The following is a 13,503-nucleotide window of genomic DNA, read 5'->3' on the forward strand; positions in this document are numbered from 1 at the left end:
CGTGGTTTAATATTTTGCTGTTTTATATATTTGGAGGTGTCATCATTCATTCAAGACGAATGTTCAGGTGATGTATAAAGAGTTCATAGCCTTTTCCTCAAACTGTTCAAACTCACCCATAATTGACTTTTTTGAAGAATGACCAAGAGGATTGCCGGGCGGTAGACATTACCTACATGGACTTTACCAAGGTCTTTGACAAGGTCCCACATCAGGCTGGTGAGGAAGTTTAGATCCCATGGGAACCAGGATGAGCTAGCCAACTGGATTAAAAATGGCGTGGTGCTGGAAATCAGAAGGTAGGCGTGGAGCGTTATTTTTTCAGATTGGAGGCCTGCGACCAGAGGTGTGTTTTGGGGATCAGTGCTGAGTCCTTTTGCTGTTTGTTATAAATACGTAGTTTAATTCAATGTGGATTTTTGACACATGATGAGAATATGAAATGGGCTCTTTATACTTCTGGCATTACTTCGCAGATATTTTATGCACATATTTATGTTAGGTATGCTGATGTATATGGTGCTACAGCAAACATAGTGATCATTTGCAGAATACATTGTAGTTTTTTTAGTTTAGTTTAGAGATTCGGCATGGAAATAGGCCCTTCAGTCCACGCTGACCATGGATCACCCGTTCACCCTAGTTCTATGGTATCCCCACTTTCTAATTCACTATAGTAAATGGATAGAAAAGGTTTAGAGGGATATAGGTCAAACATGGACAAGTGGGACTAGCTTAGATGGAGCATCCTTGTCAGCGTGGTTAAGTTGGATGATAGGGTTCGTTCCTGTAATGTATGACTCTGTGATGAATCTAGTTTGAGTAGTCTTCTAGTGTAGAACATCTGGATGATCATGCCTTCTACTACCCATGCAAAACCACGTGAAAGAAAAGTCAATGTTTACCCTGTTAGGTAACTCAATCCAAATTTGGCTTGTAGCAGTGCAGAAATATCTGTGGTGTTACTTTAGGGTATGCAAAATTAAAATAGCCCAATTGATAATGCAAATTAAAAATAGACTGCAAAAAAGGAAAATGCTGCAGCCAACCGGCCAACAGGCAGCACCCCTGGAACTAGAAACAGAGTTAATGTTTCATGTCGAAGGGTCCTGAACCTGAAAAATAACTATTTCTCTTTCCACCAATGCTGCCTGCCCTGCTGAATGTTTCTTGTATTTTCCATTTTGTAGATTGGAGAAGAATTACAAAAATGGTTTCCAATATCTAGGCCATCGTGAATAAATGTATCTCTTCCAAGGTACACCTGACCACAAATTTGGCTGTCACTTTGTGAATTAGTTCTTTGTGTTGATTTTTGCCATTCAGGGTGTGAACATTGAGCATTATGATTTTGGGCATGTAGCATCAACACTAATGTGGACTCTAAAACTGTTATTGATTTTAACCCCGGTTACAATAAAACATTCACCGTTGGACCACAAAAAACTGTGTTGTAGTTGCTCTGAATGAATGGCAGTTTGTTACATGCTTGTGTCGAAATATGGAGCCATACTCAGTAAGAATGACATTTCAGACTTATAGGAAGATTATGATTTTCATTAACCCTATCTAGATTGCACTTGAATGTAAGTATCCCAGAAATGAAAGAGCAATATTCCAATCCCCTGCACCAATTAATCTTGGCAGTTGTTTCTTTTCCCCTTGTAGGACAAAGGCAGCCATACATTTATTTAGTTCATACATTTATTAAACATATACTACTGAAAAATGACAAAAAATAAATAAATCCATAATGGATCTGTAAGACCTATCCAGGAGGGAGAAAGGTTTGCAACTGCTTGCAGACAAGCAGAGTGTTTATTGTAGCAGCTATTGAATTCATCAGCATGCCTGGCATAAACTTGTGCATAAAACATCTATGACACACATGTATGCAAGTCAGAATAAGTGCATTCCAGCTAACACTGGTAAGTTCCAGGTATTCTGGATCCCGATAGAAAAGGACTCCACTCATAAGTGCCACAGTTCTCTCCTGCAGATATGGGTGGCTGGATATAACAGAGATGACCAGCAATCCTTCACCTAGCCCCAGGGCAGGAATATCGACCCATCTTAAATGTGCACAAGGGAGAATATCCTCAATGTACTCTGTTCAGTCATCGTTAGTAGAGTTTCTTGGAAGAGAATTTCCCCGACTTTTAGTAGATACTGAACTAAAACCCTCGTTTATGTGTGCAATTGGAATTTCTGCCAAAACAATAGCAGAGAACTCAAATCCAGAGGGCTTTTACTCTCTTCATCCCGAGGCATGTAATGTTACAATACAGCCTGCAGAATTCAGAACAAAGAAATATCTCATGATTTACTTTGCAACCGCGAGTTGTAGGCAAGCAAAATTATCAACTGGATTTGTAAAAATTAAACAGAGATGATAAAATTATGCAGAGATTTCAGAGACCATTCAAATTAATCCCAGGAATAGGATAACAATTTCATTTGATCAGGATAGACAAAAGTGCAAAACTAGATTATTCAAAACCGAAAGGTTCCATTGATAGTACAACAATAAAAATTCTGAAACAATATTTAATTTTCCCAAGTAGATCTAAAATACTTCCCGTAGAACAATTAGCTGTTTTATTTCCAACTGAATTTATGGCTTCGGCCCTGGTTTATTACAGACAACTGGATACATCTGAAGCTGAACTACACAATGAATGCACAATACCCAAACTACCGGTAATCACAAAAATGAACTCAAGCAGTTAAGGACCTTACCTCTTCATTTTTGGTTTAAGATTCTTCTTCTGCTGATTGGCCATTATTGTGACACTCAGCTTCTGTGGTGCATCTCGAAGTCCAAAGCTTTTGGCAGCGTGCCCAAGGTGAAGAGATTTCACGTGAAAGATCTGCTTTAGATTTGCTGGATACGTGGCATATGCTCGAATGGATGACTGCAATGCTGAAGAACAATTTAACAATATGATTAGGAATTAGTCACTGTGGAAAATTTATGTGTGATATCTCTTTATTTCTGCCATATAAGCTCCCCAGCAATGAAAATTTAAAATTTTCAGAAATGAAATATCATTCCATCAGTTATCAATTATTGCTGCAAATGTAAGTAAATAAACATCTATATTACTAAAAGTCTGTTCTTGACCGGTTTTGGCCATCTGTGCTGCGATTTCCGAGAGAACGCCGCCACCTACGGCCGTCATTTTTGGCCACCTTGCTCAGAGCCCCCCTCTGCCGTATGTGTGCCGAGGATTTTTCCCGTCGATGAAAAATGACAGAGATATTAATGATTTCACAAAATTCCCCATTCTCTCTGCTGCCCCTGCTGGCGGCAGGGGGGAGGGACTATAAAACCAGGAAGTGGTGTGCCTCAATCAGTGTCTGCAAGCTGGAGGAAGGCAGAGGGTCACGTTTCTCTGAGCTGTGAATAACACCGAACACATGTCTACTCAAATGTAAGTGTCCTTAGTGGTTCTAAAACGCTTGCAGAATGTGTCCTCTTCCCCCCCCTCTGCTCTTCCCCCCCCCTCTCCTCTTCCCCCCCCTCTCCTCTTTCCCCCCCCTCTCCTCTTTCCCCCCCCTCTCCTCTTTCCCCCCCCTCTCCTCTTCCCCCCCCTCTCCTCTTCCCCCCCCCTCTCCTCTCCCCCCCCCCTCTCCTCTCCCCCCCCCTCTCCTCTTCCCCCCCCTCTCCTCTTCCCCCCCCCTCTCCTCTTCCCCCCCCCTCTCCTCTTCCCCCCCCTCTCCTCTTCCCCCCCCTCTCCTCTTCCCCCCCCTCTCCTCTTCCCCCCCTCTCCTCTTCCCCCCCCCTCTCCTCTTCCCCCCCCTCTCCTCTTCCCCCCCCTCTCCTCTTCCCCCCCCTCTCCTCTCCCCCCTCTCCTCTTCCCCCCCCTCTCCTCTTCCCCCCCCTCTCCTCTTCCCCCCCCCTCTCCTCTTCCCCCCCCCTCTCCTCTTCCCCCCCCCTCTCCTCTCCCCCCCCCTCTCCTCCTCCCCCCCCCTCTCCTCTTCCCCCCCCCCTCTCCTCTTCCCCCCCCTCTCCTCTTCCCCCCCCCTCTCCTCTTCCCTCCCCCCTCTCCTCTTCCCCCCTCCCATCTCCTCTCCCCCCCCCTCTCTTCTCCCCCCTCTCTCTTTCTCCCCCCCTCTCCTCTCTTCTCCCCCCCCCTCTCCTCTCTCTTCTCCCCCCCTCTCCTCTCCTCTCCCCCCCCCTCTCCTCTCCCCCCCCTCTCCTCTCCTCTCCCCCCCCCTCTCCTCTCCTCTCCCCCCCCCCCTCCTCTCCTCTCCCCCCCCCTCTCCTCTCCCCCCCCTCTCCTCTCCCCCCCTCTCCTCTCCGCCCCCCCTCTCCTCTCCCCCCCTCTCCTCTCCCCCCCTCTCCTCTCCCCCCTCTCCTCTCCTCTCTTCTCCCCCCCTCCTCCTCTCCCCCCCTCCCCTCCCCAACCTTCCTCCCCTAAACCCCCTCCCCTCCCCTCCACACACCCCTACCCCCTTCCCTCCACCCTCCCTCCCTGCTCCCCACCTCTCCTCCTCCCCTCTCAGCACCCCCTCTCTCCCCTCACTCTCACCCTCGCTCTCCTCTCCCACCTTTCCCCCCCTCACCCACGCTCCCTCTTATCCTCCTCTCCACCCCCCTATACCTCTTGCCCCTCTCTCTGTGTCTGTCTCTCTCTCTCTGCCTCTGCCCCTTCTCTCTCCGCCCTCACTCTCTACCCCCGCCCGCCTCGCCCCCCCCCCTCTCTAGATGTGACTAAGTTGGGGGCTATGCGTCAGTAGATAGGGTGGTTATGGGGTAAAAGGGGCAAATTAATAATATTAATATATCAAGGGGGTAATTAGCATGAGTGCGGGGGAGGGGGGGGGATAGTTAGTGTGTGTGACGCTGCGTGCCGCCTCCCTCCACAACCGCACGTTGGGGGAACAGACCCAACGGGTCTGCACTTGGTCTAGTTCTATTTTATAAACACGGTACCACCATTCTAAATGACATAAGACAATCTAAATTATAAATGAGGGCATGTAATTTGTAATAGGATTTTTTTTTTTTTTATGGATAAAATGAAGACTTTTAAAAAGGGGAATACATTTTATCTGTATGTCTGGGTCTAAAAGGTCCCTGACCATAACTTGCAGCTGAAAAAGACATTGACGAGGCCAGACCATTCAATTTTGGGTTCAGTGGAGGGTTCAATTTTGGACACCATGCTATACGATGAATGTCGTTAAGCTGCAGAGAATATCTACCAGGATGTGGCTAGGACTAGAGGGGCTGAGCTATAGGGGGAGGTTGGACAGGCTAGGATTTTAGTCGGAGCTGAGGGGTGCATATAAAAACCTGATGTATATAGATAGGGTGAATGGGATTGGTGAATTAAAAAACAGAAGATAGGTTTAAGTGAGATGGGGAAGATTTAATATGAACCTGAGGTGCAACTTTTACACTCAGGGGGTAGAGGGTATGTGGAATGAGCTGCTGGAGGTAGTAAATGAGGCAGATACTATAAGAGTATTTGAAAGACACTTGGACAGTTAGATGGAAAGGAGAGGTTTCGAGGGATATGAGGGATATGGGCAAGCAAATGGAACTAGCTTATATGGGACATCTTGGTCGTCATGGACAAGTTGTGCAAAAGGGACTGGCCACCATGCTGTGACTATGATTCTCCCGGTTTAACCTTTTCTAGGACCATATTCCCTATAGCAGCAAAAAAAAAATCAAATGGAGGAATCAACTAGCTCCTAATCAGACTGGACTGAAGTTCCACATAATAATGAAAACACTCTCCACTTGCATTATAATATGGGTAGTTGTTATCATGTAGGAAACATGGCAGCCAACAATTGTGGATAATGACATGCCAAGCCAGTGGCAATAGAGTGGAAGTTGAATTCATGGATAGATGGTTTTCTTCTTCAGATGGAGAAATTAACTAAGGAAAACCTTTGTAGATCTCATTTTATGCAAATAGGGTTAATAGATAATCTTATGGAAAAGGTAACTTTAAAGATGACTGACCATAATCCATTGGAATTTTACATTTTGCATAATTTGCACGGGAACAAATATTTTCGTTGAGGCACAAAAATCCAATAGGAAAAGTGATACACCCAATGACAGGATAAACTAAAAACAGCATTACGATTTAAGCTGGAAAGAGGGCTGAGAAAATTTGCGAGGATGTAGCAATGACTTGAGGGCCTGAGGGCTTCATACCTTCACAATTTAATCAGGGAGAGATTGGACAGGCTAGAACTTTCTTCTTTGGAGCGCAGGAGGCTGAGAGACAATCTTATAGAGGTGTTTCAAAACCTTGATAGGAGAATCAAGAACCAGAGGACATAAGTTTAAGGTGAGAGAGGAAAGAGTTAATATTAACATGCGGGGCAACGTTTTCACTCAGAGTGAGGTGGGTACATGGAACTAGCTGTCAGAGGAGGCAGTTGAGGAAGGTACTATAACAGCATTTCAAAGACAATTGGAGATGTACATGGATAGGAAAGGATTAGAGTGATATGGGCCAAACATGGGCAAATGGGATTAGCTTAGATGGGTCATCTTGGTTGGCATGGGTGAGTTGGGTCGAAGGTTTTGTTCTCTGTACTATTTGGTTCTATGACTCCAAGACGAAGGAAGAGACAGAAAATAGCTCAAGGATTGGGAGGACTTTAGAATTTGTCAAAGCATGGATGAGGGAAAACACTGAAATATCATATGCAGTTTTGGTCTCATTACCTAGATGCAGTGCAGTGAAGAGATGGTAGGTTTTCTCTACATGGAATTATTAAGTAAACTAGGCTTGTATCCTCAGGAGTTTGAAAGAATGATGAAGCAGTCAGACGTTCAAAATTCCTTTAAGGCAAATAGCTGGATACAGGACTGAGCAGTGCAGAAGCAATAATAAGGGGTAGGCCAATCAGAACAAGAGAGATAAATATCCTCATGCACCAGGTGGTGAACCGTTGAAATTCTGTTCCCATAATGGCTTTGGAGGTTTGGCCATTAGATTCATTCAAAATATCCTGACATCCATTGATTTCATTTAAGGGATGTGGGGAAGGTATGGGAAGATGGTGTTGAAATAAAAGATCAGCTATAATATTAACGAATGGTAAAACAGGTAGAAAGGGAAAAACAGCCTTCTCCTGCATTTGTTTTTTACATCGTAACTTCACAGTTCTATGTCACAGGTTCAATCTAGTACTGTCTGTGTGGAGTCTACACAGTCTCCCTGTGATTGCATTGTTTTTCCCTTACATGCCAAAGACATGGGGGCTGGTAGGTCAATTGCCAACTATATATTGCTACTAGTGCAGGTGGCTGGTGGTATCTGAAGGGAGTACATGGGAACATGGGAACAATAGGTTACAGGACACAAAATTAGTGAGGCTATGAGGCTTTAAATCTCTGCAGACGTGATGGGCCAAAATGATCACCTTCTAAGTCATTTGAAATAGGATTAAAGTCCTGATTGATTTATTCTTGCAAAATTGGTATTGGACTAAAGCATCAATCCAGTTATTTGTAATCTGAAGTCACAATCTAAACTAGTACAAAATCAGCTACCAAATGAGTCTACAGCTGAGAGCCCACTCTGTGTATAGTTAATTTACCTTGCCTGGCCATGCTACCTGTTCAAAGGAAAAATGCCTGCTAGAGCAGTAAGTGAATCCCTGAAGCAGATTCACACAAATATTGTGCCATAGTATAAGAAAAAATGTCTTGTTCTTGCAGTATCCACTATTTTTTTGCTCATCTATAACAAATCTATTTGCCCCCACGGGGTTCATATCTTTCTACACATTGTCTAAATGTGCTTAGCTAAATGGCTCAAACATAGCTTCTCCACCACCTCCTCTTGCATAAGTTCCTGATATCAACCACTTTCACTGTAAAGAAACTCCCTTAAAATGCTCCTTCCTCTCACTTTACACCTATGATCTCTTGTTTTGGATACTAATATCAAGGTTTCAAAGTTTCAAGGTCAGTTTAATGTCACATGTACCAATTAAGGGACAGTGAAACACAATTACCAGAAAGCCATACTAAAAAAAGCAACAAGACACACAACTACATAAAAGTTAACATAAACATCCACCACAGCGGATTCCACATTCCTCGCTGTGATGGAAGGCAATAAAGTCTAATCTTCTTCCCTCATGGGAAACGTATTCTGCATATTTACCCTGTCTATGCCACATATAATTTTATATGCCTCCATCAGGTCATCTGTTAGGCTCTTTTGCTCCAGGGCAAATAAGCCCAGTCGATCCAAGCTTTCCCATAACCAAGTCCTCAAATACAGGCAACATCCTGGTGAATCTCCATGGCAACCACATCCTTCCTTTAATATGGCAACCTGACCTGTACACACTACTCCAAGTTCAGTCTAACCACTTGGAGCACTGCGTACACTAAAACTGTAAATAATGTAAATGAGTAAAAGTACACACATCTGGAATACGAAGAATTCAGGGAATTCAGTATCCCACTAAATGTGAATTGGATCACTGCTTAAGAGATAGAGTTATAGTAAGAAAGAACTACAATTTAATACGAAACAGCTTGTTGAAAATCGGGTCTAAATGGTAGACTGAGAAAACACAATTAACAATAAAAGATCGACCATAGCCACAGGCAATTTTTACTGCACAGAACTTCAGCTGAATACCTGTTTGCACAAAGTTTAAGTAGAATTGAGCGAGAGTAGCAGCACATCAGTGTTTATGAACTGTAATAAAATGTGTCATTTTATGGATTTGTGGCTGCCAGGTCCCAGGGAATATTTTAAAGCTCTGTTTACAAGGAAAAGTGTACTTATATCAGATCAATACTATCTAAGTTAAAGCTGCATTGCCTTCGAAGCACTTAAATAATTCATTCACCTTTTTATCGCACACATGCACTCGTTAAGGAAAGCGATGGTCAGGATGAGAAGTGAACGATTTTCTAGTCAGATATTACAAGAAGGGTCAGTAGAGACAACAAATTTCCAGCAAATTCAACTTTACTTCACTTTACAGTAAATAACCAGGTTTAAGTTACCAATATATTAGCTTATGCACCTTTACCACAATAAAACTTTATTCATCCCCGGTGGGAAATTGGTCTGCCAAGTCACAAAAACTTGAATTTAAAGTGAAAAAAAGACAAGTAACTGTTGGCTGCCTGCCGTGTGCACAGCGCCTTAACTGGAATGAATGAACAAAACAAATGCAGACTTGCCCCCTGGGCAGAGGATTCCAAAACTAGAGTGCCCCCCTCCCCACAGAGGGTCCCCCTTTGTTCTACCACCGTTCCTCAGCATGGTCCCCTCACGCTGGGTCCCCATTGTGCTTGACAACGGTCCCCCCACGCCGGGTCCCCATTGTCTTCCCTTCCCCCTCATGCTCATCGACCGCTGATCGCGGGTCGATCGCGAGGCCCCACCGCAGCCGAGGCTCTCTCATCGCTGCCGAGGCTTCCGTCGCTGCCGAGGCTCACGCTGCCGCCAAGGCCCCAATGCCGCCTATGGCGAGGCCTCAAGGCTCCCATTGCCGCCGAGGATCCCATCGCCACCGAGGCTCCTTCGGCCCAGACAGGCCTCACTGCCTGGCTTTTCCGCAGTCCCCTGGGAGGCCTGTGGGGCGGGTCGGGCCTACCGGAGCGCATTCTGGTTGGCGGGGGCACGTTTGTTCAGCGGATGGATCAGGCTTACGAGGCTCCCCGGGATAATAAAGTGTTTAATGCGTAAATGAACCATTCATTTGGTCTGCAGTCTCAGTTCAATGTCTGTATGTCTGAGTATCTGGGCAGCAAAAGGAACTCTACACATTGCCTGCGTCATGAACATGAGAGGAGTATTTTGGGAGGAAATTCATTCATGAGGGCAAGAGTTACAATAAGTTTTTCTTTTCTGTCAGCTCACTATGTATGTCAGATGGCAAAGGATAGATGGAGGAAGGAAAGTGGAATGTTGGTTATATTTCTGATTCCACAGATGCAGCATGATCTGCAGAGCATTTCCAGCATTTTCTGTTTTTAACTTTAAATTTTGAGCATTTGCAGTTTGTATTTTTAATTGAAAGACAATGTCTTCCCTGGGTTTTGCTGTTTAGGAATAAATACACACCTTAAATAATGTACCACTTTTATCTAATATGTATTCCTGTCTATCAATGGAAATCCTTCACTCTCATGCTAATCAAGTACCAATTTACCACTGCCAAAAAATATTTTAAAACTTTGCTTCCACCATTTTTGGGAAACTTTGAAGAATCACAGCCCCACGTCTGTCGTAAATCAGCAACACCTTATTCCTTCTAGATTCTTCCACAAGAGGAATCATCCTCTCCATATCTCCAGTGAGGATTTTATGCCTTTGAATAAATGTGCAGCTGCAAGAAAGAATTTAATTGTTCTGTTTCTGTACATATGACAACAAATCACTCTTGATTCTCTTGAAATCTCAATGTTCCAATATTTCTTTGTAGATCGCTTATGTCCTCTTCACTACTTACATTGCTACCTATCACCATGTCACCAACAAAATTAGCTACCATGCCTTCATAAAAAGCACAAATCTGAAGCCCCATCTGTGATCTGCGAGTCCGAATCTCAAGAAGAATGGACCCGTATCAATTAGTGCAGCATCCTATCAAAAAAATTGTTGAGTTGATTGTAAACGCAATTACATTTCTGTGCCACCTTGTTGGTTTTATTTTCTCCTCTTTCACATACTGATCTAAAATCAAATTTCTTGCAGAAGATATCACCTGGTTTAAATTCAGGAGATTTTATACTAAAACTGTCCATGTGGTGGTGGTGGAGTCATACGCCACAGAAACTGGCCCTTCAGCCCAACACGTCCATGGTTTCCCCCTCTGTCAATAAGTCATAGGAGCAGAATTAGTCCATTTGGCCCATCGAGTCTACTCCACCAATCATTCATGGCTGATCTTTTTTTTCCTCTTCTCCCCCCATTCTCTTGCCTTCTCACTTACTAATTAAGTACCTGCCAATCTCCGCTTTAAAATACCCAAAGACTTGGCCTCTATATCCATCTGTGGCAATGAATTCCAGATTCACCACCCACTGACTGAAGAAATTCATTCTTATCTCTTTTCTAAAGGTACGTCCTTTTATTTTGAGGCCATGTCCTCTGGTCCTAGACTCTCCCACTAGTGGAAACATCCTCTCCACCTCCACTCTATTCATGCCTTTCGTTATACGGTGAGATTCTATGAGATTCCTCCTCAACCTTCCAGTGAGTACATGCCCAGAGCTGTCAAACGCTTATCATACAATAACCCTATCATCCCCACGATCATCCTCGTAAACCTCCTCTGGATCCTCTTTAATGCCAGCACAACCCTCCTCAAATATGGGGCCCAAATCTGCTCACATACTCCAAATGTGCTTTATAATGCTTTACGTCCCAGCTTTTATACTCTAGTCCTCTCGAAATAAATACTAACATTGCATTTGCCTTCCTTACTACTGATTCAACCTGCAAATTAACCTTTTTGGAATCTTGCACTAGCACTCCCACGTCTCTTTGTACATCCGACTTCTGAATCCAAAGCTAGTCCGATTTGGCTGTGTTTGATCATATCCCTCTAAACCTTTTCCTACCCATGTACCTGTCCAAGTGCCTTTTAAATACTGTTATAGTAGTTGCCACCTCTGGCAGCTCGTTCCATACACACACCACCGTCTGAGTGAAATGTTGCTCCTCCGGTTCCTATTAAATCTTCCCCCTCTCACCTTAAACCCATGTCCTCTAGTTCATGGTTCCCCTACCCTTCGGAAAATACTCTGTCCATTCACCCTGTCTGTTCCCCTCATGATTTTATACATATCTATAAGATAACCCGTCAGCCTCCTGCGCTCCAAGGAATCAAGTTTGAGTCTGCCCAAATTCTCGCTATAACTCTTATCCTCAAGTTCTGGCAACATCCTTGTAAATCTTCTCTGTACTCTTTCTAGTTTAATGATATCCTTCCTATAGCTGGGTGACTGAAACTGAACACAGTATTCCTAATGCTGCCTCACCAATGTCACGCACAACTGTAAGATAACATTCCAATTTCTCTTTTCAATACACTCCCTAACGGCCAATGTATCAGACGCCTTCTTTACCACACTATCTACAATTGATGCCACGTTCAGGGAACTATGCATCTGTAGTCCTATTTGTCTCTGCTCTATAACACTTCCCAGGGCCCTACCATTCACTGTGAAGAACCTGCCCTGGTTTGACTTCTCCAAATGCAATATTTTGCACTTCCCTGCATTAGCCATTTCTCAGTCCAGTTGCCCAGCTGATCAAGATCCTGCTATAATTTTGATAGTCATCTTCACTGTCCGTGATACCACTTATTCTAATGCTATCTGCAAACTCGCTATTCATACTTTGTACTTTCTCATCCAAATCATTGATGGAAACCACAAACAGCAATGGGGCCAGCATCGATCCCTGAGGCACACCACTAGTCACAGGCCGCTAGTCTGAAAAACAACCTTCTACCACCACCATCTGCTTCCTTCAATGATGCTAATTGTGTATCCAGTCAGTAGCTCTCACTGGATCCCATGCAATCTCACCTTCCAGAGCAGCCCACCACATGGAACCTTATCAAAGACTTTGCTGAAGTCCATATAGCCAATGTCTACGTGCTTGCTCTTGTCAACCTTATTCAAAAAACGCAATCAAAGACACGATCTCTCCTGTAAAGAACCATGCTGACTCTCTGTAATCAGCCATATCTATCCAAGTGCAAAGTTGGGATGGGGGGGGGGGGGGGTGGTAAGTTCCCTCCCTTGTAAAGCTGGTCTCCACTATGCAACCTGCCCCCTCGACGTTGTCCCCACTGCCCTTCTGAAGGATGTAATTGCAATAGCCGGTCCCAGCATCCTCTCTATCATCAACAGTTCTCTGGCCACTGGCACTGTTCCAACCTGTGTCAAGCACGTGGTGGTCCAGCCCCTCCTGAAAAAAACCTAACCTAGACCCCACCTTGCTTAGCAACTACAGACCTATTTCCAAACTGCCTTTCCTTTCAAAAGTCCTTGAAAAGGTAATTCTAAATCAACTAATGCCTTACCTACACCAAAATACCATCCTGGAAAGTTTCCAATCAGGTTCCAGGGCCCACAACAGCACAGAGTCTACCTTGTTGAAGGTACACAACGACCTGCTTGTCGCCATCGACTCCGGCGACTGAGCAATCCTGCTCCTTCTCAACCTCAGCGCAGCGTTTGATACAGTGGACCACACAATCCTAATAGACCGTCTCCGGCACGGGGTTGGTGTTGATGGCACTGCCCTGAGCTGGTTCGTTTCCTACCTCAAAGATAGGAGTTTCTCTACCAACATAGGCAACTCTTTCTCTTCCCCAGCTAGTCTTTGCAGCAGGGTTCCACAAGGCTCCGTCCTAGACCCCATTCTCTTCTCTCTGTATATGCTCCCCCTCGGTCAAGTCATACAAAGGCACGGCATTTCTTTCCACTGCTATGCAGACGATACACAGCTCCATCTCCCCCTGAAACCCAACAAC

General features: G+C 44.5%; 1 protein-coding gene across 2 annotated transcripts in view; it reads right to left on the reverse strand.

Moving 5' to 3' along the window:
* ddx31 (DEAD-box helicase 31) overlaps positions 1-13,503 on the reverse strand; it is a 92,378-nt gene that overhangs the window by 18,165 nt on the left and 60,710 nt on the right. Inside the window, exon 19 of one of the 2 annotated variants that reach the window (XM_033049098.1) lies at positions 2,740-2,923. In XM_033049098.1, the coding sequence (XP_032904989.1) occupies positions 2,740-2,923 (184 nt within the window). Of the gene's footprint in view, positions 1-2,739; positions 2,924-13,503 lie in introns of those variants that run through there. The other variant, XM_033049100.1, reaches the window with a different exon arrangement.

This window comes from Amblyraja radiata, chromosome 32 (assembly GCF_010909765.2).
Source record: "Amblyraja radiata isolate CabotCenter1 chromosome 32, sAmbRad1.1.pri, whole genome shotgun sequence".
NCBI classification, from domain to species: domain Eukaryota; kingdom Metazoa; phylum Chordata; class Chondrichthyes; order Rajiformes; family Rajidae; genus Amblyraja; species Amblyraja radiata.